Genomic DNA, 26140 nt, shown 5'->3' with positions numbered 1-26140 from the left:
CTTCAAGGCAGGTGGGAATGCTGGGCTTACTTGTGATCTGAACTACTTGTATGTTCTGCATGGCATCATGTTGTACTATTGCTAGATTACCAAAGAGGCCTTAGCTTGGATTTGCACACATTTCTTGAATAGCTAACTGTGACTGATACCCTAATGTTGGCTTATGCTCTTTGTGAAAAGCCTGTTTAGTGTGGTGATAGAAGTAGGTGTTCTACAAACGAGTATTTTTGTAATGGTTGCAAAGCTAATTGCTTTCCAAGATTTTATGGTATTTTCCCAAATCTTTTAAAGCCAGTGTTCCCAATGTGGGGTGTTTGAAACTACCCTCCCTTTCACTATAGTTAGAAGGGAGTGGCTGGAAGTTAAAGCCACACAAAATAAGATTAGAAACAAGGCACAATTTAACAGTGAGGTTGATTAACCATTGGAACAAACTACAAAGAGAAGCAGTGGTTTCTCCATTGTGCCAAACACAAATTATTGAGATCAATAGAAGGGTAACTGGGTGAAATTGAATAGCCTGTGACGTATAGGAGGTAAGACCAGATCTAATGGTACTTTTTTGCCTTAAATTCTATGAATGTATGAAGAGACTGAAGCCTACATCTATATTTCTTGGCATGTGACACTTCACTATATTTAAGTCCACATGTGCATGATCAATGGATACAAAAATCAAACTGTTGAAGCATTTCCTTGCCATGACATATTTAAGTAACTGACTTCTACAGGAAGTCATCTGGTAAGACTTCTTATTAAGATAACATAATAGTAGTAATCACTTAGTGGGCCATGAATACAAATATTTCTGAGAAATCTGGGGAAGTGCTTTACATTTCTGAATATTACCTGCCATAAGCAACATCATTTAGTGATCTCTGAGGAAGATGAGTGGTATTGCCTCCCATTTATAGAGGAAGAAAATTAGTGGGTGTTTATGCTAAAATGATCAGCAGTGAAATATTTAACTATTTAGATTTGAATTATCCTCATTGGGTTTCAGAGATCTCATTTCATATAGCTGAATGCCCAGGGCACATCTCAGAGTGACTATTTCACATTGTCTGTGGTGATAAATGACTGAATTTGCATTGATTTACACTGAGGATACAGTTGAAAGTTCTTGTGGCAACCAGGGGCTGGTGGCTTAATTTTTTAAATGAAAGCTTTTGATTCTAGAAAACAAATGTAGCACGTTCTGTAGAATTGTGGACTACAAAAGTCCCTAAATAGAGGGCACTTGGATATAGTATTACTAATTTAACTCAAACCCATAGCAGCTCTGTTTTTGCTTTGCTATATCAAGTGATGACTGACTCATAACACAGAGTATTTGCACGTGTGGGCCAGACTTTCAAAAGAACTCACTTCCCAGCTACTCCCACTTAAGTAGCAAAGTGGTCACAACATCAAAAGTGCTGAGCACCCAAAATGTTCTCAGTGACATACTACACGCTTCAGAAAGTCTGATCCACAGCTTTTTTACTCAGCTCCGGGAAAGCCAGCAGCACTGCAGCTTTTATCTCCTTTGCATTCAGTGTCAAAGTGTTATGGATCTTTCTTCAAAGTAGCCGCCGTGTTGGTCTGTATCCGCAAAAAGAAAAGGAGGACTTGTGGCACCTTAGAGACTAACCAGTTTATTTGAGCATAAGCTTTCGTGAGCTACAGCTCACTTCATTGGAATCCATTGTGTTCATAAATGGAAAGTAAGCCTGGCTCTGAGAGATCCTGTACTGGTGAAAGGTAATGCAAAAAGCTTATGTAGTGAAAAATAACTCGAATGATCACTTGTCTTTATATTCATCAGGTGAGACTAGATGTCCCACCATGGTGTAGGGTGGGTGTGTGCGCGTGTACCCCTCAACTTCAGCTCTTGAGATATCCTTGGGCTGCTACACTGTTGCATATTTCCACTTCAGCAGTGTATAAGGTTGGAATGTTTCTATTTAAACGTTTGTTTACGTTCTATATTCCAGAAGGGTTGGCATCTTAACTGCCTTCCTGCTGCTATCAATACTTAAGATTCCTGTGTTGCTTCCTGGTTTGTGGGAGTCTCTTTGCCAAGCCACAGATGCTTAATACAGATGTAGGTGTGAGATCCTTGTAAATTTTCAGTGTTCTTGGCAACTGTTTGTGAGAGAGGGACAGTGTAACTTGCATGCTGTTCTGCCTGCTGATGTAGAAATAACCAACATCTGCTCAGAGTGCCATGTCCTAACTACCATAGCCTCTCTACACTTAGAAAGATGACGACCTTATGTAGCATTACTCAGACACTCAGAGCTGAGATCTTGAAAGTCCAATGCTATGTCACAGGTTCAGGCTAAGTTCATTTCTATGAGTAGCCTCCATATATCCCTTCGATTAGCATAAGTGGGGACAAGGGCAATCAAAGGTCAAGAGAAGTTCAAAACAGCATAACTTTTTCTTGTTGGCCCTAATCCTGCAATGCTCACCAAGCTTTTCTTCATCATCGTGTTTACTATACAGCTGTAAAACTTGAAGAACAAGGCCTGGCCTAATACAAGGGAAGCTGGAAATCTAACAGTTTAAGAATAGATGGTATTGCTGCTTAAAACAGGAGAAATAATTGATTTATGTTATGGTACCCAATTAGGCTGTAAAATGAGAAACACTTAAAGCAACCCTGTGGCTTAAAGGCAGCTCTTCGCTCTGATTTCTGTTCAGTAAATAGGAGGCACCGTAATAAAGGTCATCAGCTCCATGAGCTAAATTATTAATTCCTTTCATGCCACTTGGGCTTGTAAACAGTATAGAATACAACAAAACAATCGGCACTGTTCGCTTATTGGCTAGAGAAAAGGTCATGGGGTAAGTAGTTGGACTGGCAACAGCTGTTCTTCTTAATCAAGCACATATTTTGTCCTTTTCATCTTCTTTCAGAACAAACCGGTTTCCAAAATTTTAACTGTCTATAAATCCATATCTTCTCCACTTCACCCCCTCTTAGCTAAGCCGTTCTTAAAAGTTAAACATGTTGTATGTAATGAATTACAGGAGTACAAAGGTGGGGAGGAAGAACCAGCAATCTTGTATATTTAGGAGCTTTCTGTTGAAAATGGAGTTTTGTGGGTTTTTTGTTAGCTTAGTATAAATGATACATGCTTAAAATCCAACACTCCTTGAGAAAGTGGAGTAAAATTTGTGCTTGTAAGCAGCAGAGGAGAGTAAAACATTATTGAAATTAAAACTTTAAAGTGCATAGTTTATTATGATTTAAAAGCAATATCAGGAATTTGTTTTGCTCTGAACATCACTCTGCTAATGGTACAAGAATAGAAATTTTGCTCTAAATGTTAAACATTTTAACTTTTGATATGTTGTACAGAAAACCTGCAGATTTTCTGTGTATATAAGTTTGGCATGTAGTCCACTGGCTGAGCAGGACTAATTTTTTCACTGTTTATTGTACTACTATTTGTAAAATATCTGCAGCAATAATGTGATTGCTGCACATCTTTAAACTTGTTAAATGGAACAAAAGTGCACAACAGTACCTTAGTGTTCAAGGAAATCTACCACAAACCATAATTATCGTAACAAACTATTTAATGTTATATTTGAAGGTTATGAGAGCAATGTCATTGTGGCATTAAGCTGAATAACCTGTAAAACTCGTTGACTTGAAAATCTAAAACCAAGATCCTTAAAGAAATGCATACCTCACTGCATTTGTCTTGTAAGAGGGGTAGTTTTAATCAAGTAAGCTTTCATATTGTAGAATGAAACTCTGTAAATTATTACAGATGTTTGCAGGTGTAGCTTACTGCTTTAAGTGAGGCAGTTATTCAGATGTCATTTCCCTTATGTTGCTGACCACTTCTAGCTGAGCCTGTTCTCTGCCATCTGACTGACTCAGAAGGCAGCTGACCCCTCCTCCTGCAAACAGCAGCAGGTAACTTACAGATGGCCATCTGTTGACCCATTACTTTAGCCTTTTTGAAAGCTAAAGGAGTTGCCCCCATGCCAGTTTAAATATTAGTGTGCACTTACCCCTCCAACATCTTCAGCCAATTGTCACTTTTATACTTGTGCTTAGGTTTTCATGTTACAATTCAGCAGTATATGAAGATGGTCTCAGATGAAACTCTTCCCAGTCATCTAACATAAACTAATTTAATACATATTGATTTATAGCTAACAAGAAGGTAAAGGTATGGTTAGTGCACTTTCAAAGGGCCAACACTTCAGTCACTGAGAGGAGATGGGGACGCACAAGGTAGAAAAAACCATAAGAGTAATATAAACTATCTAGAAAACTTGGAAAACTGTTGCATAACATGAGCATGTGATCATTGAAACTGAAAGTGCAGCATCACCAAGCAGTGTTCCAAAAGATTGGTGTCAGAAATGCCAGGAAGAATAAACTCAGATATAAATGAATACTCAGCAGATCTGGGCAGTAAAATGTCTCTCCTGTCCCCCACTGGAGTGTAGCAGGACGCCTTTGAGAACCCTAAGCTCCCACTAATAGTCTTCATCTTAACATTCTTTTGTCCATGACTGCTGCTTCATATAGTATGTTATCACTATTCTCATTCCATGTACTAAGACAAAGTAGGGGTAGAAGCCAAACATTCTTGAGAAGTGAAGCTAGAGTTAAGTAGGGAATGAGGGGCAGTGTAACTACAGTGCTCTGCCCACAGTGCACATCTGCTGTTTCCTACAAGAATGGTCTGTTGTAAACGCTTAAACATTTGTAGCTGTAGTGTACCTCATTACTGTAGCATTTGGACACATTTCACATTACAAACAGATGTATAAACACCCACCAGGAGCAGCAATACTGTCTGTCTTCAATCGTTCATTAGTCCACCAGCGAATAAATTGGAAAAATAGGAAGATAAAATGCAGGAAAGACTTGGCCAAATACAGACCCTTGTATTGTGTTATGAAGGTATGCTGCCAGGAGTGAGTTCTAATGGTTTAGGAATGGAGTGTTGTATATTGCTACATTGCGTTTGGTTTTACGGATAGATATGGGACATAATCTACCAGCAAGAAAACTGATAATCTTGAGATTCTCCTGCTTGCTGGCTTCAGGAGATCATGGGGATGTGAAGAAGAGACAAATTCAAATAACTCTATAAAAGCAGAGTCACAAACCTGTATATCCAGACCATAATGAAAAGGTAAAATATAGGAAGTATTACTGGGGGGCAGGAAGAAATATGATACAATGCCTGGGAATCCTGGACTTGCTTTTCAAAAACAAATCCCTGTTGACAGTGATTTCTAAAGTGAGACTAGAAGGCTTTATCTGATCTATGATCACAACTGAACCTATTTCTGGTAGATGGGTCCTTCCCAGATGTAAACTTCTCCAAAGTTAGGGCTCCTGTCTGGAGTCAGACCCATCTCTAACCTTGGCGCCTCTTTCCTAGCATAGGGTAAGAAATGAGTCTAGCTTCCTCTCCCAGCTGTATAATATTCTTCTATATCTGATACAAGCTCAGGGCTTCCTTGTACTGGAGGGGAAACTACTTTTGGTTAAGCTGCTGATCAAATGTTGGGAGAGGGCCCCTGCATTATGCAGTGTTTTGAAGGGGATCTCCTTTCTGATAAGAATCCTTTTGAAGGGGCTCCAGATCTTGTTTGGATCTCATTTTCTTGACCCTTTCTGCCATTTCTAGTACTGACCCATTTCAGAGGTTAATATGTAGAATTTAAAGCTGATGGAGCCTAGAGTTTAGGAATTCTTTGAAAACTGATGAAAACATAGTTGTTTTCAGAGACAGTTACAAATGCCTGTTATCTGATTAGAGAAATGAATGCTTTAACAAGCAGGTCTGGAAACAATAGCACATGTGGGTATGGAAGATAGAAATCTCTTAAAGGGGATGGAAGGTAAAATAATATTGCTTAAATAAAAATCCTAACTGGAGTGCTAGTTTCTTTTGGTACATTGGTATATATTAATAAAATGACATGAAGAAATACAGTAAAGGTAACTTTCTGCTGTAGAATAAACATTTAAAAATACGTGACATTGACAAACTAAATATAAGGTGTATTTGTGCTTGTATGTTTGTTATCGGGAGAGTGTCATTGGCTGCTACAGCACTTTCAGTTGCGTAACTGTTTTCACCCAACCTGTTTCCAGAGGCTTATGACTTGCTGAAATTTTCCAGTCTTGGTCTCGGCCCAAAGGCAGGGTTGGTGGTGTGGTGTGTAGTTTTTGTTTTTGGTCTTTTTGTGTGTGCAAACTTGGAGTAAAACTGGTTCAGTTGTTTAAGTTATTAGTAAAGAGAGTGAAATACTTTCTCCATGTGAAAGAATTGTTGAGCTTCCTTTGACTACTTTTAGCCCAGCACTTTCTACTGCAGAAAGTTAAACTTGCATTGAAATAGCCACAATTGATTTTTCTGGAAACATTTGGTTTGCATAAGATAAAGCTATGACCCTCTCACAGGATGTGTAGTAAGTCCATTTTGATACTTTTAGTAAGGTCAAAGAGTATAGTTAAGACTGTGCATGCATGTGTGGCATACTGATGGGGTGAAATGGTTAGGGTGGGCTGCTACATTTTGTAAGGTTTAAGATGGCTTTGTACAACTCAAGTTTTCAGAAGGACAAACTTAACTCCTAAGGCGTTCCACAGTTTTGACATTTCTTGGATTTTTGTGCAAGTCTTGTAATACTTACTGTTTTTTATTCAAACCCCAGTGCCTGAAGTCATGTGATGCTCCCTTTTCAAATGAAAATGACTAAATTTCTAGTATTTAAATAGAGTAGCTTGAAAACATGAATCAGGCACAACTGAGCATTGCAGTGATGTCTGCTTGAATCTGCATTCTGGGGTTAGGGTAAGTGCAGTCTTCCTTCCAGCTACTTTAGTGGCTTCCCTCCAAAGTCTCTCAAAACCAGGCATATAAAAATCCCACAAATACATTATTTTTAATATAATTTTTAGGCCAATGTCATGACTTTTGGGGTGTGCGCTTTCACTGGTGGTAAACTATATATAGTTGAGATTATGGAATTTAGCTGCTTGTTGTAAATTGGCAACATTGCAGAGTAAAGGTACTTTTCATATCTTTATTTTTTTTTTAAAAAACTGACAATCTAGAAAATTCCATCCAAAAAGCTACATTTACAAGAATGTTCAGGTTGCATGAATAAGCATTCAAGTGTCGAAATACCAAAGTTAATGTTAAAATAATTTAAATATTTTATGCCCAGGCAAACATATACAACATGGCAGCGGTACATGTGTGTAATGTCTCAGTTTGGAGATCTGTCAATTTTAGGGGGATTTAGGGAGGAAAAAATTAATACTCAAATTTGTTTTCTCAGATATAACAATTTAAATTAGCCTTTATATGCAACTGTCTAATATGATGAAAATGGGGGATGGAGAGATGGACATATGAGTGTAAACATACATTTATTTAACTTTCAAAATTAAATATGGCAATTTCTATTTTAAAGAAATGCAAGTGCCTAAACAATTTTTTTCTTATTAGCTACAGATGTCGAACAGATGAGTTTCTCCTCACCTGTGCTTCCCATGAACTCTGTGGGCAGTAAGTACCTTTCTTTCTCACATGACCAGGTTGCATTTCTTTTTCATTGACTGACAGCTTTGTTTGTTTTGAGGTTGCCAGTGAATTGAAATAGTACTTCAGTGTAGAAGTTTTGAAGAGCAATGCAGTAAAAAAAAAGTTCACTTAAGGAGCATGGCATTCCACTTTCAGGAAGAATTCTCCCCCTACCCCGACAACAGTGCCCTCGATCTGGTCTGTACTGGGTGTTGCCATCATAGCTATGTCAGCTATGTGCATGGATTTTTTTTTTACACCTGATATAGCTATGCTGGAAAAACCCTTAGTGTAGATTCACTTGATCTGGTACGACACTTCTATACCAATATAACTGCATCCACCCTATAGAGTTTGCTGGCTTAACTAGCAGTACTCTTCCCATGGAGATGTGGTCTTATCTGCAGACGTTCTCCTAGTCATGCAGACCAGGATTTTCAAAGGAGATGAAGGGAGCTGGTGCCTGGCTTAAGTGATAGTGGATTTGGGGCATTTTTAAGAATCTTAGCTTCAGGACTTTCAGAATCCAGTTACTTCACTAGTAATGGCTTATTTTTCATCTCCATCTAGTGGTAATTAGTGTATCTGAGGACTAAATGTAAGTAATCCACTAGGTGGCAATAAGTCCTTATCAGAGACCATAGTTTATAGGTGTAAATTCTAAATATCTAATTCTAAACAGAGGCAGCAATTCAGTGCAGATTTCTCCTCCTTAAAGACAATGTATTTAATTTGTTGGAAACTCCCTGGGGCATTCTCAAAATAGGTAAACAATTAACTGGCAGTTCATTTAGAAGATAATGTTCAAATAAGTTTCAGGGGCAACCACCTAAACCCAGGGGTTCAAAGTCCAGAGATGCTTTGTCTCCTTGACCTCATTGTGCTGGGGGATTGTACCTGCTTGCACCCTAGAAACCATTTAAATCTTTGAAGAAGCGTTCACATAGTGATGTAGTTTTTTGGAGAGTATTTTAGCTATAATTATTTTTGGTGGTTTGAGCATTTAACATATGCTCCTACGCCCTGAATTTCAAAAGCATATGTGCAATTTCTTGCTTACTTGGTCTATATAATTAGTGATTGCCTGGACAAATCAGATTTTTTTGTGCAAGTGGTAAGGTCTGCATCTTGATTATTGTTGTCAAATACAAATTGACAGTTCTACACATGTAGTTGTAGTAACTGCATGTGCAAATTAGGTGCACAAACTGAATGTGCATATTTTTGAAAATCAGCTATGATTATTTTAACAAAATAGTTTAACATTAAATCTTTGTTGCCCAGCATTACTTAAATTTATAGGTGTCACATCTCCTTAAGGCACAAAGTGTATTAAGGTAAATGTTATTTTGTATAATGTCCTAGCATCTGGATATATTTGCTGAATGCTCAAGGTAAGGCTGCCTAATAGCAAGAATTGAACTATGGCTTTCACATTTTTTTGCATCGTGGTATTATGGCGATGTGCTTGTCAACACTGGATAGTCATCTGTTTTTCTTAGTTGATGAAATGGAGAAGGCTTCCTACTTTGCTGCTTCTTTATGAAATCCTTTCCGGACTTTCAGAATTACATGAATGCAGAGGAAAACTCCAAGTTCCCAGATACTTGTTTATGTATCAAAAACTTTTATTTAAGGTCTGCAGAGCACGCACCTTATCCTTGGCTTTTTGCAGCTTATTGTGCCAGTGGACCGTCATTTTGCTGTGCCTCTCCTGGCTTATTAGGCATTTGCTTCAGATTTTTGTTTTACTCAGTATCACTGACTAAATTAGTTTTACTAATGCACCTTTGCAGCTGAGATGAACATGCTTTGTGTTGTGTTGGGATTGCATCTCTTCTGCTCTACCTCAACGGGCATACAGAACTGTCACTGTACACTAACCATAATTTCCTTATGGAAAGCACTAGTGTGTGTGCTGCCTTCATTTCATTGTAGGTCAACATTGTTCACAACATCACTGACAATGTCTAAAGGGAACAGCTGTATTTTGAATGAAGATCGTCCAAATTTTCTACAGAAAGCTGTTCAAAATTGCACAAGGGCAAAAACTGTATCGAAAACCAGGAATCTTCTGTTTGTTTTGACCTTCTTGAATTTTTAAATATGTGAAAACATGCCTACTCTCCAGCTGAGACCTTGCAGGCTGCTTTTTGTAAAATCATGCTGAAGTATTTATACCACTATAAATCCTTGAAAATAGGGTGTTTCACGGGAGCTGTACTGAGGTGGTTGTGCCAAAATGGAGGTGGTTACATTAAGTGAGCAAGGCCTTTCAGTGTCTGAGGCTTGGGGAAAGAAGATCCTTTAAAACACCAATTCTGCAGAATTCCATCTGTGCTTATCTTTACACCTGAGCAGTCCCGTTGGGCTCAATGAGGATATTCATGTGTGTAAAATTAATTACGTGCATTAGCTCTGACCCTGCAAAGAATTAAGATTCCAAATACTGTTAGAAGCATTTAAAAACAATTTGTGAAAACAATCCAGCAGTACTTTCTAGTTTCCTGTACCCTTGGGACGTATTTTGCTTCAGAGAAATTCCAGCCAAAGGGAAATACAGTCTGTGCCTTTAAAAAGAGCAGTGCCTTCCATTCTGCTGCCGGAGAAACAGGCCCTTTCAAGGATCTTAAAGCTTTAAAAGAAAACAGTGTGTGGTTTTTTGCGGGTGTGGTAGAGGAGTGTGTTTTGACTCATCTTTGAGATATGAAAAGACAAAATGGTCAGAATTCTTTTGTGGGGTGCGGAGGGGATTGTGAAAGTCTGCTCATCTGTGTTTAGATAAATGATTCTATAAGATTGCAGGACCTTCAGGTTCAGGCAATTTAACAGATCACAGATAAGACAAGTGCTGTGTCCTTTACTAATGTGTTACCAGGTGACTAGATTTCACCTAGTTCTAAGTAAACTAGCTATCCTTGATATAAAATTCTAGAAAAGTAAGCACAACAGGAACTCCAGTCTGTTTCAGGATGGTCATTCATGTTCTAGGAAATGAAATGGTAATATGAACAACTACAAAGTATTATGCTCTGTTTTCACTGGCTAGTTGGTAAAGCCTTTGACCATGTGTCACTTCCCCAGAAAAGCCAGGCTGGGAGTGGCCACACCTGTGAACACCTCGCCATATCAGTCTGTCACCAGCAGCTGCAAGAAGGTTTGAGACCTGCTGCTCAGATCAACAAGAAAACAATACAAATCCCCTTTTGGTTTTAATATTTGGCTGATTGGATTCTAAGAGTTACTGGGCTGTTACTTAGCCTTAGGAGCTCTGTGGCAAGCTTCTTGTAGACATGCCTTCTAATAAGGTAGCTGGCTCCAGCTTTCTGGGCAGGTTTCTCTGCTTGGGGCACCTCAGAAACAACCAGAGGAGTAGAGAAGCAGGCAGAAGGGTGCAAAAATGCCTAGGTTATCTGGGGGTCAGCTGTGTCCCTCCGTTTTATTGCTTTCTTCTGAACAGCCAGCTCTGGAGGGACAAAAGGGAGAGCCTTTCAGACAGTTAGTAGGTGGTAAGGGTCTTTTGGTCTATTATTTCTGAACGCTTTCCCACTCTCCCTTAAGGTTTGAATCAGCCCTTATGTGACTGTCTTGTTGACTGTGGTCATGTGGTTGCATATGTAACATTGCTTTGCTCATTATGGTATTCAGTGGAACAACAGGTATGCTCCACGTGAAGGCTTCCCTTATCTTTCCCTTGAGCAGGGGCTTAGGAAACCTCTATAAAGTTCAAGGAGCTCACTTAAAGATCATCTCAAGAGTGAACCTTTCAAATATTACTTATTTCTATAGCATAGCAGCTTGTGTGTGTTTCCCTTCAGATTTCTCTTCAGTGATATCTCAGGACACAGAAGCCATTCTCCTTCTGTCGTATGCAGAAGGGGGAGGGAACCCTGTAAGGGCAGGGTACACACAATGTTGAAGGCCTGAGATTTAACAACCTTTATTAGCACAGAACCACTACCCCTTGAAATTCCAGCCCATGCAGGGAACCATTTCATTCAGGTGTACTGGAAGAACAGACCTCCAACACAGGATCAACTGATCATGGTCAGAGTGCTATCAGTTATGTCCTAAGAGCTAACTTCATCCCTGATAAGCCAAGATGTACCTGTGAAAGTGTTGCAAGATATCAGTGGCCTTGATCAACAAGAAAAGGTACCAGATCCTCAAGTACGCAGCTATCATCAAGTACGCAGAGTCTACTGAGGACAGTTGCATCAGGCAGAATTACCATGCTTGGTGGTGTCACTCCAGGCATTGTGTAATGAAGTGCCCAGATCTGGTTCAATCTTGTGAATTCACAAATCTCTGGGGCAGCCCCGTGGGTGGTGCCAGGTGGGGTCAGGGCATCCACCCCTTTGCTCCTTGATGGAGAGCTTGAGAGCACAGTGTGCTCAGATATTTTTGTCCATTCTGGAGACAGGGCTGAAGCACACAATGCTGTTTCTAAATGTCATGAGCAACTGAAGGAAGACCAGATCTCTGTGAGATTGACTTTTCTCATAGTCAAGCCACTTCATCCTCAGGATCTGGTGCTGACCGCACATATGGAATGCCTCTAGCCACTCCAAGTCTGACTGTAAGAGGTTTTAGGTTTCTGACCCATATAGCAATACAAGTACTGTAGTATGCAGGGTTGATAGACCCTGAACTTTGTCTCAGCACAAACATGTTTTTGCATCCATTAGCAAGCCTTGGACTTCATGTAGAAGGTGGCAAACCCTATTTGTCGAATGTCCAGTTTGCTGCAACTGTTGAACTCTGCTTCATCAACACTCTCCATGGTACATGACCCCCAGTCGATTCTGGTGGCCCAGCTCCAAAGGTTCTGGAGCTTGGTCTTCTGCCATGAGATGTTCAACCCCATGGTATAGGCAATGTCCTGGGGGTGGGCCTTAAATTCTGTGAAACCATACTCTGGGTGTCTAATATTCTCTTTTCCTGGACGAAGGATAGAAGGGAAGGGAGAATTTTCTGTATTGTGAAGCATAAAAAATAAGTAGGTAATAAGCTTTGTAGCAGGCGGCTAAGCAGGCAAAGGATAGTGGAGTGTATATCCCAAGTTCTTCAAGTGGAGGTTCAGGCTGTGTCTTGTTCATCTGTCATCACTCTCTCCCAGAGGAGGACCTGTTTTCAGCAAGTCTTTTCCCAAATGGAGATTAATAGGCGGTAGCTACAACCTGTTCTCCCATGGCCAAAAGAATGACTGTTTTTTTTCTGTTCATAATGTTCTCCAGGACAATTTAAATAAAAAGTAAATGGCAGAAATGAGCTGGAGTGTCCCTGCATTGTCCAGAGATCCTGGTTCTCTTGTATCCAATTCAGGAGGCAACCACCACTAAGTTCTACCTAGCCCACAAGAAGGCTCTGTTCTCGGGGGTCAAATTCCCCATGCAAACTGAATATCCTATTCTATAAACAGAGCGTCTTCAAGGGCCAGGTCTGTAAATGAGGAATAGTGCTAAGTCATTAGTATGGATGAATCTAATCAAGACAGGGAACATGTCTTGTTTGGAGTTCTTATAATAAAGTCTTAGTATGGGCCAAAACCTCAGATGTTCTAAAATCAAAGTGGTAGACATTTCTAGCTCGCTAGAGATGGCAGGAGTGTCTTCTTAACCAGACACACTATTTCCTAGAGCTCCCTTGCTTTTCAATGCTACACGAATGAGATCTTCCTCTTGGGACCTAAATCTTGTATTAAATGCCCTGTCTAAAGCATCCTTTGCATTTCTTGTCAAAAATGCACTTAGATTTTTTTTATCTTTAAATGTTGTCATCCTAGTTTCAATATCTTTGGCAGAGTGTTTTTGGAGGGTAAGATCTTATTGTGAAACAGCAGTCCCACAACTCTCATGATAGCAAAGTTGTGCTAGGATTTGACAGTCTTGATTCCCCAAACAAACCTAATTAAAAGAAATTTTGTCTTCCATACTTTTCTGCCCACATGCGAAAGACCATTAAAATAAATTAAATCCTAATCAGTGGAACAAAAATAAAAAACTGCCCCACCTATGGCATACTCTTGCTGTCAAGAGAGCTCCAAAAATCAACATTTTAATGCTAAGTACCCAATTCAGAAAAATCTCTAGCTCTGTTGGCCTGCAATATCTATCATAAATAAATGGGGGGGGGGGGAAGAGAAGCTGCCAAGTGGCACACTTCAGAAGCATTCAAAGGTAGAAACTGCATTCCCCTTGAACATTTGGGCTCATTCATTCAGAGCCATGGAAGCCTCCTGGCCTGAATGATCATTTAAAACATAGAGATGTGTGGGGTGGCCAAATGGTCATGTTTACATACCTTCAGGAAGTTTTAAAAATTAAGGGTATAGTCCTTGCTGTTGGAGGGAGGGCTCTGCATCCTATGCTTACTCAGTACATCGATACATGTTTTTAAAAAGTCTAGCCCATTCATCCTTTGTTTCTCGCCCTGGTGACATGCTGCTGTTCGACATCCCATTGTGATGGATCTGTAAAATAGGGAAATTTAACTGAAAATTTCCTTTCTTCTGAAAGGAAGTCTGCTGATCCAACATACCTGGCACAAAGATTATAGTTCTGAGGAAGGCTTAAACTGTCAGTCTCCTCAATCTACTGTACAGGATCTAATCTATGTATATAAATAAAATCTCTTTCACTGGGATGAAATTTGAACTTCTTCTGCATTTGGAAGTGATTGAGTTTTTGTTCGTTACCAGGCCGACAGCTCTGTTAGGTGACAATTGGGGGAGTATCTTGCTGTGAAGAGCCCTTAGCTGCTGGAGTTCACAGTACATTCACAAGCAATTCCATGGAGTCTCGTTGGGATGGAGAAAGTGTTACTGCAACTCAGTTTATGGGAGGGAAAATACATTTTTGGGGGGTGGTGCTACAAAACATTTGTGTGACTACAAGCAGCCACCTGTATTCTTGTCTGGAACCCTAATATCGTTTTTGTAGGGCTTTTATAAATGGTTTTAATTATTAAAAATCAAAACTGTTGGATTTTCTCATTACTGCATCTCCTAAAAAACCCCCAAAACCTGTTGCTGTTCACTTGCCGTGAAGTGGAGTCTTGTCTTGAGTCTGTCTGGCATTCTTTCTTGGTGCAGTAGATGAAAACCTCTCAACACTTCTTTAGATGTGAGATTCATAGGTAACATTTCAAAACTAGTTGTGATGTTTGGAAAAATATTCTAGTGTGGCATTTAACACTAAAAAGTTAATCAATTTATCATTCTTACACTTCACTTTTCTGTCAATATGCTTTACACAGGTCTCATTTCTCTTCAAAAACACCTTTCTTAATGCACAGGAGCATACATATAGTGCAAGATGTACAGTACTTTAATGCTGTGTGTCAGTGAGAAATCCAGACCTATACAGACCTGTATGAGCAACAGTTTATTTTGGTCATATCCCATACTTTGTGTTTCATATGTATGGTGTGGGGTATTCCCCTCGTACTTCTCTAGAAGCAGCATGTTGCTTGAAGATAGCTGATTGGGAGAACTGCTTCAGTTCAGTCTACTTGTGAAAAGGATCCTGAGAGAAGTGTCTGCCTTTGTGTGCAGGCTGAAGTCTGGAATCTGGCATGTTGAGGGCTGAAGGATTCTATTTACACTGCATCAAAAAGTATGAAAGGAGCCTCTTGCTTTCAGTGTTACATGAGAATTTGTGTCTGAAGGGTTTTAAACAAAATAGTTCATACTTTCAAATAAACATACCTACGTTCAGTTATGGGGTCTGCTCTCTGCAAGGGTTACAATGGCTCCTTTCATCGAAAAATTGCCGTTGTTTATAAACATTAAACCTTACAACCTCCTTGGCAGCTAGTTGGTAAATTTCATGCAGAGAGACAGATGGAGCTTAAGTGACTTACCTCGATGTTCCTCAGTGAGCCAGTGGCAGAACCGGGAGTCCTGATCCATCCTGTGCTGTTACCACTAGACACAGCTTTACAGTAATCCAAACTGTAGCCCTTATTGAACAGAAAATATGAGCCATCTTTTCTTTTTTTTTTTGAACACTTGCATGCATTTGCAGTCTCTTTGATATCTGGTCCGCAGTTTGCATTCATTGATCAGTGAGTTGATACAAACTAAAACCCACCGACAGCAATGAATGTTGATTGCAGCCATTAGATGCTTAAGCTGTGCAGTAGTATTTCTTCATATACAGTCCAGTCCCCCCTCCATTTTTGCATGGAGTAATTCATAAAACATCAACACTGTCCCAACTTGTATTTAGCTCAGACACTGGTTACCATCCCAAGACCTGAAGAGGAGCTCTGTGAAGCTTGAAAGCTTGTCCCTTCCACCAAAAGATATTGGTCCAATAAAAGATATAACTTCACTTACCTTGTCTCTTAAGTCTTCCTGGACACACCAATATTATTTCAATAAAGGTCTTATTACCTTGGTACAGTGTGTAAAGTACACATAGATGGAGAAGATAGGACAATTAACTAGTTCTAAAGTCTATGCAAAATGGAGTAATTTACCCTTGTGTGGATAATAAAAAAAAAAAAATTTTGCACAACCGTTTTATTTTTGTGCCACAGATCGTTCAGGCATCTACTTACCTGCATTGTCTGAATTCTCTTAAGGCTTGAAAATTAGATAAATTCTCTTAATGTTTGCTCTGTTGCATTTAAGAACATAGGGTGGCACTTTCAAATACACCTGAATAATTCAGGTGCCTAAATCCCGTTGACTTTAAATGAGATGTGTGCTCATAAGGAATTTAAAGGGTTTTTTGTTTAAATCCCACCCATTGTGTCTCCACTTTTTGGCTACTAAAAAATCTTGGATGATCACAGCTGCATTTATATATGCCAACTACTCTCTCTATGTTCAGTTTATCCTTTCAGACTAGCCATTTCAGAAGGCCAGAGTCTGGCCAGGTAAAGATTCTTATAGGACTGACCTGTACTAGAAACGCTTGCTAGTATAGCTATTCTGCAAACTGTCCTGATGCAGATACACCTTATCCTGGCAAAAGTGTTTCTGTTGGTTATTCCAGTTCCCCAGAGCTATAATAGCAAAAGCACTTCTTTTGCTGATATAACTGTCTACACTAGGGCTTTTGCAAATGTAGAAATATTAAAAAAAAAAAAAAAATCACACCCCATCTGACACTAATACACTGGCAAAAGCTTTGTGTGTAGATCTGGCCTTAATTGACAGCTATAGGTCAGTTGACCCCTTTTTTTTAAAACAAAATAAAGGGGAATGGCTAATATGCTTTTGGAAAAGGGTCTGACAATGATGCTTAACTTAATCATGGAAGTATTGTGATGCATACTTGGGAAAGGCACACACTGCTTTTGATGAAAAATTTGCTTTTCTGTTGTCTTTACTAGAAGTTTGGAGTAAAACACATTTTTCTGAGACTTCATACCTTAAAGGTATAAAGAATATGGATGTCTTATCACCATGATAGCCTAAAACTCCTTTGGTGCCAAGAATAAGTGTTCCGTTTTTTTAAGGATGCTGCATAGCCGCAAAGACAAACATCCTCCAGAATTTGCTCCATAATTCCTAGCCTGTTTCAGTTTTAAAACAGTTTTTCTTTAAAAAGGGGGGAGGGGCAGTAAAAGATTTAATTTTTGTTGGATCTTCAGTTGCAAAGTTCTGTAAGGCACAGCCTGCAATGCTAGACAGAGTGCATTAATGTTAAGATTGTTAGGTTAAAAACTAGATTTATACCAAAGTAATCTCTTTATTGGCTTCCATAATTCTTGCAAAAATAACCCTTTCCCACCCACCCAGCCACCCACTCTCTCTGTCTCTCTTATTTTAAAGCATTTTGTGGGTACAGTGCGATATATGACATTCCAAGCCGGGTGGACAGGGTGCCCTGTGTCTGGTTATGTTTGCTGAGATGATTTTACGTTTAACTATCCCATGAAAGGAGCTGAACTTTCTTCCCTAGACAGTTGTCCTGCCACAGGACAAGATGGAGGGACAGCTGGGTTTAGTAATATGGAATTCAGTATTCTTGGTTAATACTTCCGGTGAGCAGTTGGTGAGGATTAGGGGAAGCAGGTTCACAAGAGCAAATTAAATGACATTCCAAAGCTTTTCCAGCGAAGCTCAAATTGCCAGCCCAAATGGGAAGTAGGTTCTATTCTGAACTAGCTTGCATCACATTTCTTTTAGCACAACATTCTCAAATTTCGTTTCCAAATTTTACTGTTCAGTTGTAGACGTGTTATTGCTTCTGTATAGCTGTGTGCAGAGCTTCCCATTACTTTTACTCAGACTTTCTTTTGTTGAAATCCTGCTTAATGTGTTTAAAAAAACAAAACAAAACAAAAATGTAACAGTTGAATGTTTAAAACCGAAGACATCCTTTTAAAAAATACATAAATACTTGTAAGGGTGGCAGAGGGTTAAGGGATCTCAACTAGTCTTTGTTCACAATGTAAAATGTATAAATCATGGCCTGTTAATAGCAACCAAATGTGATATATGAACGTTCAAGTTTTCCATTTAGCAATGTGTCTGTGATAAACCTCAAGGTACAGTCAACGGTCGATGGTTTTTTCTAATTCTCAAACTCACCGACAGCGTTGAATGTTCACTGAAGCTATCTGAAGGCTGCTACGTGCGTACATACACTCTACATAGTTTCCATGCATCTGTTTTCCCTGGACCAGCAATGGAAACACTGCTGAGGGCTCTGCATTCTTTATTGCAAGGTCTTAAAATACTTATAGCAGTATTTTAATTATGAAAGGGAACTGTGTAGCTGAGGGCTAATGAATTGCAGGCATGTAAGACTGTAGTTCTTTATACAAAGATGGCTTGGGCTACTGCTTAGAATGGCTCTGGATGTTCCAATTTGTCACTGTACAGTAAACAAATGTCCTTTCTTATGCAATTAAGAAGTCTAAATATTTAAATAGGGAAGTACTTAATGCATTTTGGGCTTCTTTTTAAAGTTCATTTATATTTTTAAAAAAATAATCTATAAACTAAACTCAGGATGGGGAAAAAAACCCAGCTCTTTTCTTTCCTTTCATTGAAGGATACATACACATCTGCCTCAGTTCTTTGGCAAACTTTTTGTTCTGTTCCTTTTAAAACACATTCGATCTTTAGTGGCTGTGGAGGACTGAATTGAGAGTTCTTCAGCACACATCAATATCAATTTGTTTGTCTACGTGCTCTACTACAAATAACATGAAATGGGGGAGGGAAGGGAGAAACTGATCACTGCCTCAACAGTTGCTTAATGGTGAGAAGCAGAATTTTACCCTGAAATAGTTCCTATTGGCTCCAGTTAAAGGAACACTGTCAACTAGAATTTCTTACATTGTTTAAAAATGTGTACTACTGCTCCCCTGTTGATGTTTGGAAATGTCTTTTGGGCACATGTGAGATCAACACCACAAAACATTGCTAGCCCATCCCTCCCTTCTTTTCTGTGTTTGCTTGATATCTCTTGGGTTTCAGTTTTGTTGGTTCTGTTACTGATTAAATACCTTCTTGTAGGACCTGAGGAAGTGGGCAGGTGAACTTCTAGACTCCACATGAGTGTTGTAGCCATGCTAGCATGAGAGAGGAAAAGCAACTAGCCATTAATGAAACAGTGAGATTGACTTACACAGGGTGGGATTTCCAAAAATGCACCATATTGGACTTTGACTTCAATGAAAGCAAGAATTAATGGATGTCTTACCATTGACTCCAGAGTTAGGCCAATACTGAAAGCTTTTGGAAACCCCACCCAAAGTGAACAACCTGAAAAGAAGAAAAATTTAAGGTCTTGGGTATTGCTGGTTAAAAAACAAAAAAACCCAACAAAACTTTCAGAGGGAAGTGTGATTTTTTCCCCCCCCCCTCTCTGCTCCCTCTCCAACTTGTTGGTATCCCTTGAAGTTTTAGGTTGAACATGTGAAAACTTCTGCCTAGAAAGTTCATGATTTAGATTAATTTAATTACATACTTTTTTTATTCAGCTTTTAGCTGCAAAAGGATTTGTTTAAATTCTCCCTAAATTGTCACATTCCTCCATCTGTCTAATTATCCTAACTCTTTCAAACTATGCAACCCAGCTGGAAGTGATCTCTGCCACTTGCTTAAATTGTTGTATGCAGTGTTGTAGCTGTGCTGGTCCCAGGATTTTAGAGAGATGGGGGGTTTGGGTTCGAAAGAAATCAGTTGCTTTACCTGCACGCACTGTGGTGCAACTAGAAAGTGTGTGCGTGCACTCACGCACGCACACACCATAATAGTTAAATAAGGATATTAAATTTAAAACTTTTTGTGCTTTTATTTTTAGTGGAGCACATTTACTGTAGCCCCGATGACTTTGTTTTTAAAAATTTTTTTATCTGAATAACCTGTGAATGTAGGCATAATCTGGAAAGTTAGATTTACTTAATGAGTATTTTGGCTAACAAGATATTTTAAGCCTTTTCAGTTTCCTGTGTACATGGTGATTGAATAAGGTCTGCCTTTCGAAACTGTAATGAGGGCATTATTTCCAGAGTACTGTTTGGAGTATCCTAGAATTACACACTGTAAGTTTCAGCATTTTGCAGGCAACATTTACACCAGATTTCAACTGAGATACAGAAACGGTCTGAAAATGTGACACTAAACAATTCTCATTGTTCAGGGCACATTTGTAGCTGTCGTCTGGAATGGGGACTCTGGTGGAAAGAGCAAACAATTTGGGTTAATAGCAACCAACACAAGAAATTTGAAGTGTTAATGAAGCTGGTGCTACAGAACCAGTTATGTGGAGCCTTTAACCATTTGCTGTATATGATAGGTGCTATGGGCAGCATGAACTAGGGGAGCAAAGCTCAAATAAGAAACTCAACATGCAATTTCAACCGTAATGTGCAATTTTTGATTGGTTAAACTATATTTTTAAGTTAACTCTTCTCCTTTGTCCCATCTCCTGTATGGCAGCTCTTCTGGCTGATGCCATCTGCTTCTGGTCACTGTCACAACTGCCCACCTCTCTTCCTGTAAGTTTGATGGTCTGAATTCCAGTGGTACTTACTGTACACTTTAACAACCTACATTTCGTTCCTTTGCTCTGGACACTGCGCTGGCTCCATGTCTCTCATAGGATAAAATTCAGAGTCCTCTCTGAGCTGGACTTAAGTTTTGACAAATATAGTTGCAGATCAAAATCCATCACAAAAACTTCACTCATTGGAAACAATGGGACTGTCAGTGACAAAGATAAGGTTCATAGTAATCTTCAACTGTCCTATGGTTGTGGATCTTTATTCAGAGCAAAATGTAAAATCATTCTTTTTCCCAGACCCCCACATTTAGAAAAAGCCAGAAACAACCAAAATCCTGTTAAATTTTTGGGGGTGGAGTGGGATGGGGAGGAGAACATGAAGCTGCTGTGCTGCTTTATCTAATCTCTAGGGGGTACTTGGTTGCTACTGAGATGAGCATGTTATAAATCTCTAGATAAATTCCTTTATCCTGTGTTGTCTTTGACACCCTTTTCCTCTTCCTGTTCTGACAGTGGCTCCCAAACTCTTTAGTACTCTTAACTCCATATTGTTTCACACCAATGCCTTAGCAGATATGTCCTCTTTTCCATCTGTTTTCTTTTTTTATCTCTTCTTTCTTGTCTCCCTTTTGTTCTGTTCCCCCTCCCCCTTTCTGCTTTGTATTCCATTCATGGCTTGCCTTCCCTATATTCCTTGGACAGGACAACTGCTGCCTGAGCCTTCTATGTGAGCATCTTTGGCCATCTGCATTAGTAGCCAGCACAGGAGAATGGAGGAAAGTGAAGGTTAGATGGTAACAGTGGGCGGTAGTGGAGGACTGGATCCAGGGTTGTATAACTTCATAGATTAGGGACACCCTCTATGGTTGGGAGATATTGTCTGCATTGAACTCTGAGGGTGCATAGTGCACTTGCTTCCCTTGCATCCTGTTACAGAATCTCTCCTATTTAAAGCATTAAAACCAGCCTATGCTGGCAATCTGCTGGCTCAGTTGATGCATAACTGGATACATTTTTGTGTGGCCTTTACTGCTTGCATTTAGTAAACATTTATTTCCATTTTTCCCCTAACTTTTTTGAAAGGTAATACAATATAATAGGAAGGAAGATGAAAGGTAATTATTAAGGGAATACTGTTGAAGCAGAACCCTTATCTAACTTAAGGCACAGTGGGAATTTTGGCAGGGTGGTCTCTCAATGCAATAGCATCTACGGAGAGGTGGGGTTAATTAAAAATATACTCCCTTCCCAAAATACATACACATGCCTGGGAAACATTGGTTGGTCATTCAAGATAGAGAATGTGGAACTCTGGGTAAAAGGAGAAGAAAAGGGAAATGTAAGACCTTTTTATCCATTTTATGCGCATTTCTAATAGTATATAATGGAGCCATTCATGTTTGTTTTTTGCTCTGATTCAGTTATCCTGGTACCTTTTCTCACAACAAGCACCCCCTTATTTATACTAGAAGAACAATCCTGATGAGGGTGCATTAATGTGTCAATTCAGAATAATCAAGTGATAGTCGGGCAGTTCTGTTCCTACTTTAAGAAAGTCAGAAACTACTTGTGTGACTAAAATGTATTCTATATAGACTCTGAGAAAATATTGCTTGTCTACAAGTGGAGTATTCTCTTACTGGTACCATTCTGGATAAACTGCTCTCTAGCTCAGAACAGATTTGTGTGGTTCAACCAATCGGCAAGTTACTTTCCTTCTTTTACAGCTGCATCCATCAGCAAAATGACTTAAACATACTCTATACTCTATATCAGACATTGTCTAATAAAAATAGCCATCACAATAAAACAGTGTTATCGCTAGCTTTGAAAATTGTTTTCCTCTGGCAGCAGGTTATCCTGTGACCTTACCTGCATACAGTGTAAGATGCTAAGCTATTCCTGATTGCAGAAGCTTACATTGCAAGGTGTTACATCTATTTATAGACACTAGCTATCAGACAGAGACTCTGTGCTATTAGTTATTGATTCTGAATGGTCATTGCAGGTGAAGATATTTTACGAAATTCTAATTTTACTGTATTTGGCAGTCGGATTTCTTGCATGTCTGCCAAGGCAACTTGCTTTTTTTGGCTATGTGCCTAGCACAAAGGCAACCGATGCCTGATCATTTTTATTTATATAAAATTCTGTTTTAGGGAGGCATTTAGTTACCAAATAGAAATAAAAGTAAGCTTACCAAAAAGTAAGCTTACTGTAGGAAAAAGCATGCATCAAGGAAATAGCTTAGTTTCATGTTGGATTTTAAATGCATCTTCCATGCATCTTGAGTGAATTTTTTTATATAAAGTTGAGAGCACTAGAAGTTGCAGATCACATTTATATATAAAAATTTAGTTAGTGACTATCTTCAAACTTAACCATTTGCTATCTGGGAACTGTTTTTAAGAAATGAAACTTTTTTTGGGGGGGGGAGGAATACACTAATTTCAATGTGAAGAGCATCTTTAAAAATGTTTTCCAAGCTGTACTAAAGATAACATATTTGAAATCATATTTTTAGCTTCTAGGAACGCTGAGCAGCTCACTTGCCTCATCACTTGCACAATGGTTTTCAGGAGTCTAAGCATTGTCTTTTTGGAGTTCATTTGTGAGTCCAAGTGAAACACAGTATATATTACATTCTGTATCTCCTTGAAGCAAATGGACCTAAGCCACCCAGGCAGGTGGTGGTTTTTTATTAATCTGAGCTCTTCAACAGGAAAGGTTTTTGAACTAATCTGTTTATACTTTTAAATTACTATTTAATGTGTTCTCATCTATGTGTATATGATCTTTACAGTAAGCAATTACAGAGGAACACAGCTTTTAAGATTCCATTGTATTAATAAGCTTCCATTTTTAAATAAAAATTGATTCCTGGAAAATCATGTAATCTCTGGGACTGTAGATTTTTCTAAAGTGTGTAAGCTTAGATTGTGTTAAACTTAATTACATTGTTTTAAGATTAATAAATTTCATCTTTGCTTTTGTAGGATTAGAATTGGCCAGTGTGTATTGTAGCACTGTGACACAGTTATGGTTCAGAAGACGTGCATTGTAAGTCATTCTTTTCAGGCAATGAGTAGAAAAAATGCCCTGTTAGACAAGTTTATTTTGCTCATTCTCAACCTGAAGATGAATATTTTTTGTGGTGTTTGATTCAAAAATAGCCAAAGGAAATTGTGTCATAGCAGTAAAAAAAACATTTTTGTTTGGTTTTCCAATCCGTTAATTTTTTTTTTAAGCTGTAAAATTCTTTGGGATTTTTTTTAAAGATTGAATAACAAGTTTGCTTTTCTATGCCTCTGACAAGTCTGAAGAAATTAAGTGTAAAAAATTAACATTGCAAAAAAGTACATGCTATACTTTGTTTCCCACTAATCTTTTGTAATGCACAGAAGTTCCATATACAATTTGTATGGGCATTAGTAAACTTTGGCATATACTTACTTACTTTGAAAGAAGTGTCTCAGCTATAAGGCAAATAGGTAAAAATATATATATACACTAGGTGCTACAAGTATGCTAAAAGTAACATCAACATGTTTAAAGACATTTATTGGCACTAAAAGAATTTGTCTTGTAAAGATAGATCCAATTACAGGATCACACCTATTGTGTGAGGCACATTCACTTGCTACCTGGGATTGTTTTGCTCTGTAACTGTTAAAATGACTGAAATTTTTTATGCAGATTAAGCAATACACATCAGATATACACCCTTTCTTAGAGATCAAGAGGAAGATACCAGTAGCTGTTGGATTTGTGAATGCTTCTTATAGTGCAATAAGAATTCAGGAGACTTCTCTGCAGGTGAGATGTACAGCATAACAGAGAATTTTCAAAACCTGAAAGCCCAGCTTACACTTGAAACAATTATTGTCAAAACTATGCTTTCCTAGTGATTTTCTGCCGATGTGCCAAATCTTAGAGAAGTTGCCACTTTTTAAATATTCTGTTCCTTCACCATCTGAAGCTGGCCCAGTGATTGTAACAGACCTTACCCTCCACACATGCCTTGCCATTTCTGGCTGCTTCAAAAAGTAGTGTCTTGAATCATTTTTCCTCCCTCATTCTCGTCCCGCTCCTTCCCATTGAAGTTACTCTGATAAAAACTAGGCCATTTATTTACTAAGCATGAAGCTACCTATGCAAACTTGCTGGATAGCCAAAGCGCATTGCTATTCAGCAGGATGCTTAGTAAAAGACTGACTGTGCCAGAGCCTAGTGGTTACGCTTCTGCTTTAGTGATACCGGCATAATTCCATGAAAGTGTAAGATATGTTTGAGAAAATGTTCTGCTTACTTAGGTACCAAAAAGTGTTTGTCAAAACACTTAACTTTTGAACAGCTTTCTTTAAAGTACATTGGACTAAAACTTCATGCTAAGCAGATGGTTTGCTGGAAGAATGTTATAGGATGGCAGTTGACTTGGGACCTACTAATCTTCCTAGTTAAGATGTATGGTCAGGAGAAGTATGAGGATTTCTCTGGAAAGTGTGTGCGTGCGTGGGGGGGAGGGGCAGGTTGTGGTTGTTTTTTTGTTTTTTTTGGACATGCATGAATAACCTGGCCTTAGCCTTTTTCTGTGGAGTAATATAACTAGGCCCATTTATCACCATCCCAGAATGTAGCCAAAGCATTAACAGACTTACTACTACCCTGCTATTCAGATGAGCATAAACTTTTTTTGTTTGGTTTCCAGTCTGTCTATATATTTTTAAAAAAAAATTCCAAAAAACACAGTAGGCACAAAGTTTGTGATTTGCCACAATGTCACCCAGTGAATCAATGTTAAAAGAAAACATGAATTTCCTGATTCCCAGTTCTGAGCTTTAAACACAGTCATTATGTTTATCCTTTCGGTGAGGTGGGGAGTGTAAGGGGAGGCTATCCTTTTAGCCATACAAGAGAGACTAATTTGTCTGAAAGTCCAGGTCTCTTCTCAACTGCTGATCTCATAAAACAAAGGAAATGGTGGGTCCACTTTCTGGGTACTTGCCTTCATTATGAAAATGAGACACTAATCCACAGGTCCTCAAACATATTTAAGCACCTATCTCCCAATAATTTCAATATTAGGCACCTAAATACCATTGAGCATCTGGGCCTCTCTGATTGCTCTGTGGAGTCTCTTATGAAAAGTGGCTATTTTAAGACTATATGGTACATTGATGGGTTTTATGCATAGAAGACGGCCTGGCAGGAAGGCTGAAAAGTGTGGTTAGACAAGTACTTGTGAAAATTCAGTCTATGTATTTTGCTTGTGGTCTGTGGAGCAAAAACACAACTTGCACCTGTCTGCAGAAAAAGGCTCACTGAGTGTGTCTTTAATGGGTGTGAGCAAGCAGCAAGTAATGTGACAGGAGTGGAGATTACATGAAGGGAGTTTGAAGTTATTCAGAAACTGACAGGTGGTAGAAATGAACATACTAACAAGGGCATAAGTAATCAGTTGTATTTTTCTTAAATGAGTACATGCGAGTTAGAAATATATTCAAATTGACAAGCTTCATGCCTAATTCAAGGAACAGTTGTGTATTTTCCCTTTAATTTAAGACTAAAATGAATTCCCATTTCCTTTCCTCTTCCTTTTGTAAA

General features: G+C 38.8%; 1 protein-coding gene across 2 annotated transcripts in view; it reads left to right on the top strand.

The window, feature by feature from the left end:
• Positions 1 to 26140, top strand: part of NR6A1 (nuclear receptor subfamily 6 group A member 1) — a 194038-nt gene that overhangs the window by 42786 nt on the left and 125112 nt on the right. For both annotated transcript variants that reach the window (XM_084650162.1, XM_084650161.1), the window contains exon 3: positions 7488 to 7547. In XM_084650162.1, the coding sequence (XP_084506288.1) occupies positions 7488 to 7547 (60 nt within the window). The remainder of the gene's footprint in view (positions 1 to 7487; positions 7548 to 26140) is intronic.

The sequence above is a fragment of the Lepidochelys olivacea genome, assembly GCF_965140295.1.
Source record: "Lepidochelys olivacea isolate rLepOli2 genome assembly, chromosome: 16".
Taxonomy (NCBI): Eukaryota; Metazoa; Chordata; order Testudines; family Cheloniidae; genus Lepidochelys; species Lepidochelys olivacea.
Note: the sequence above shows the minus strand (reverse complement) of the source record. Positions and strands in the feature narration are given on the sequence as shown.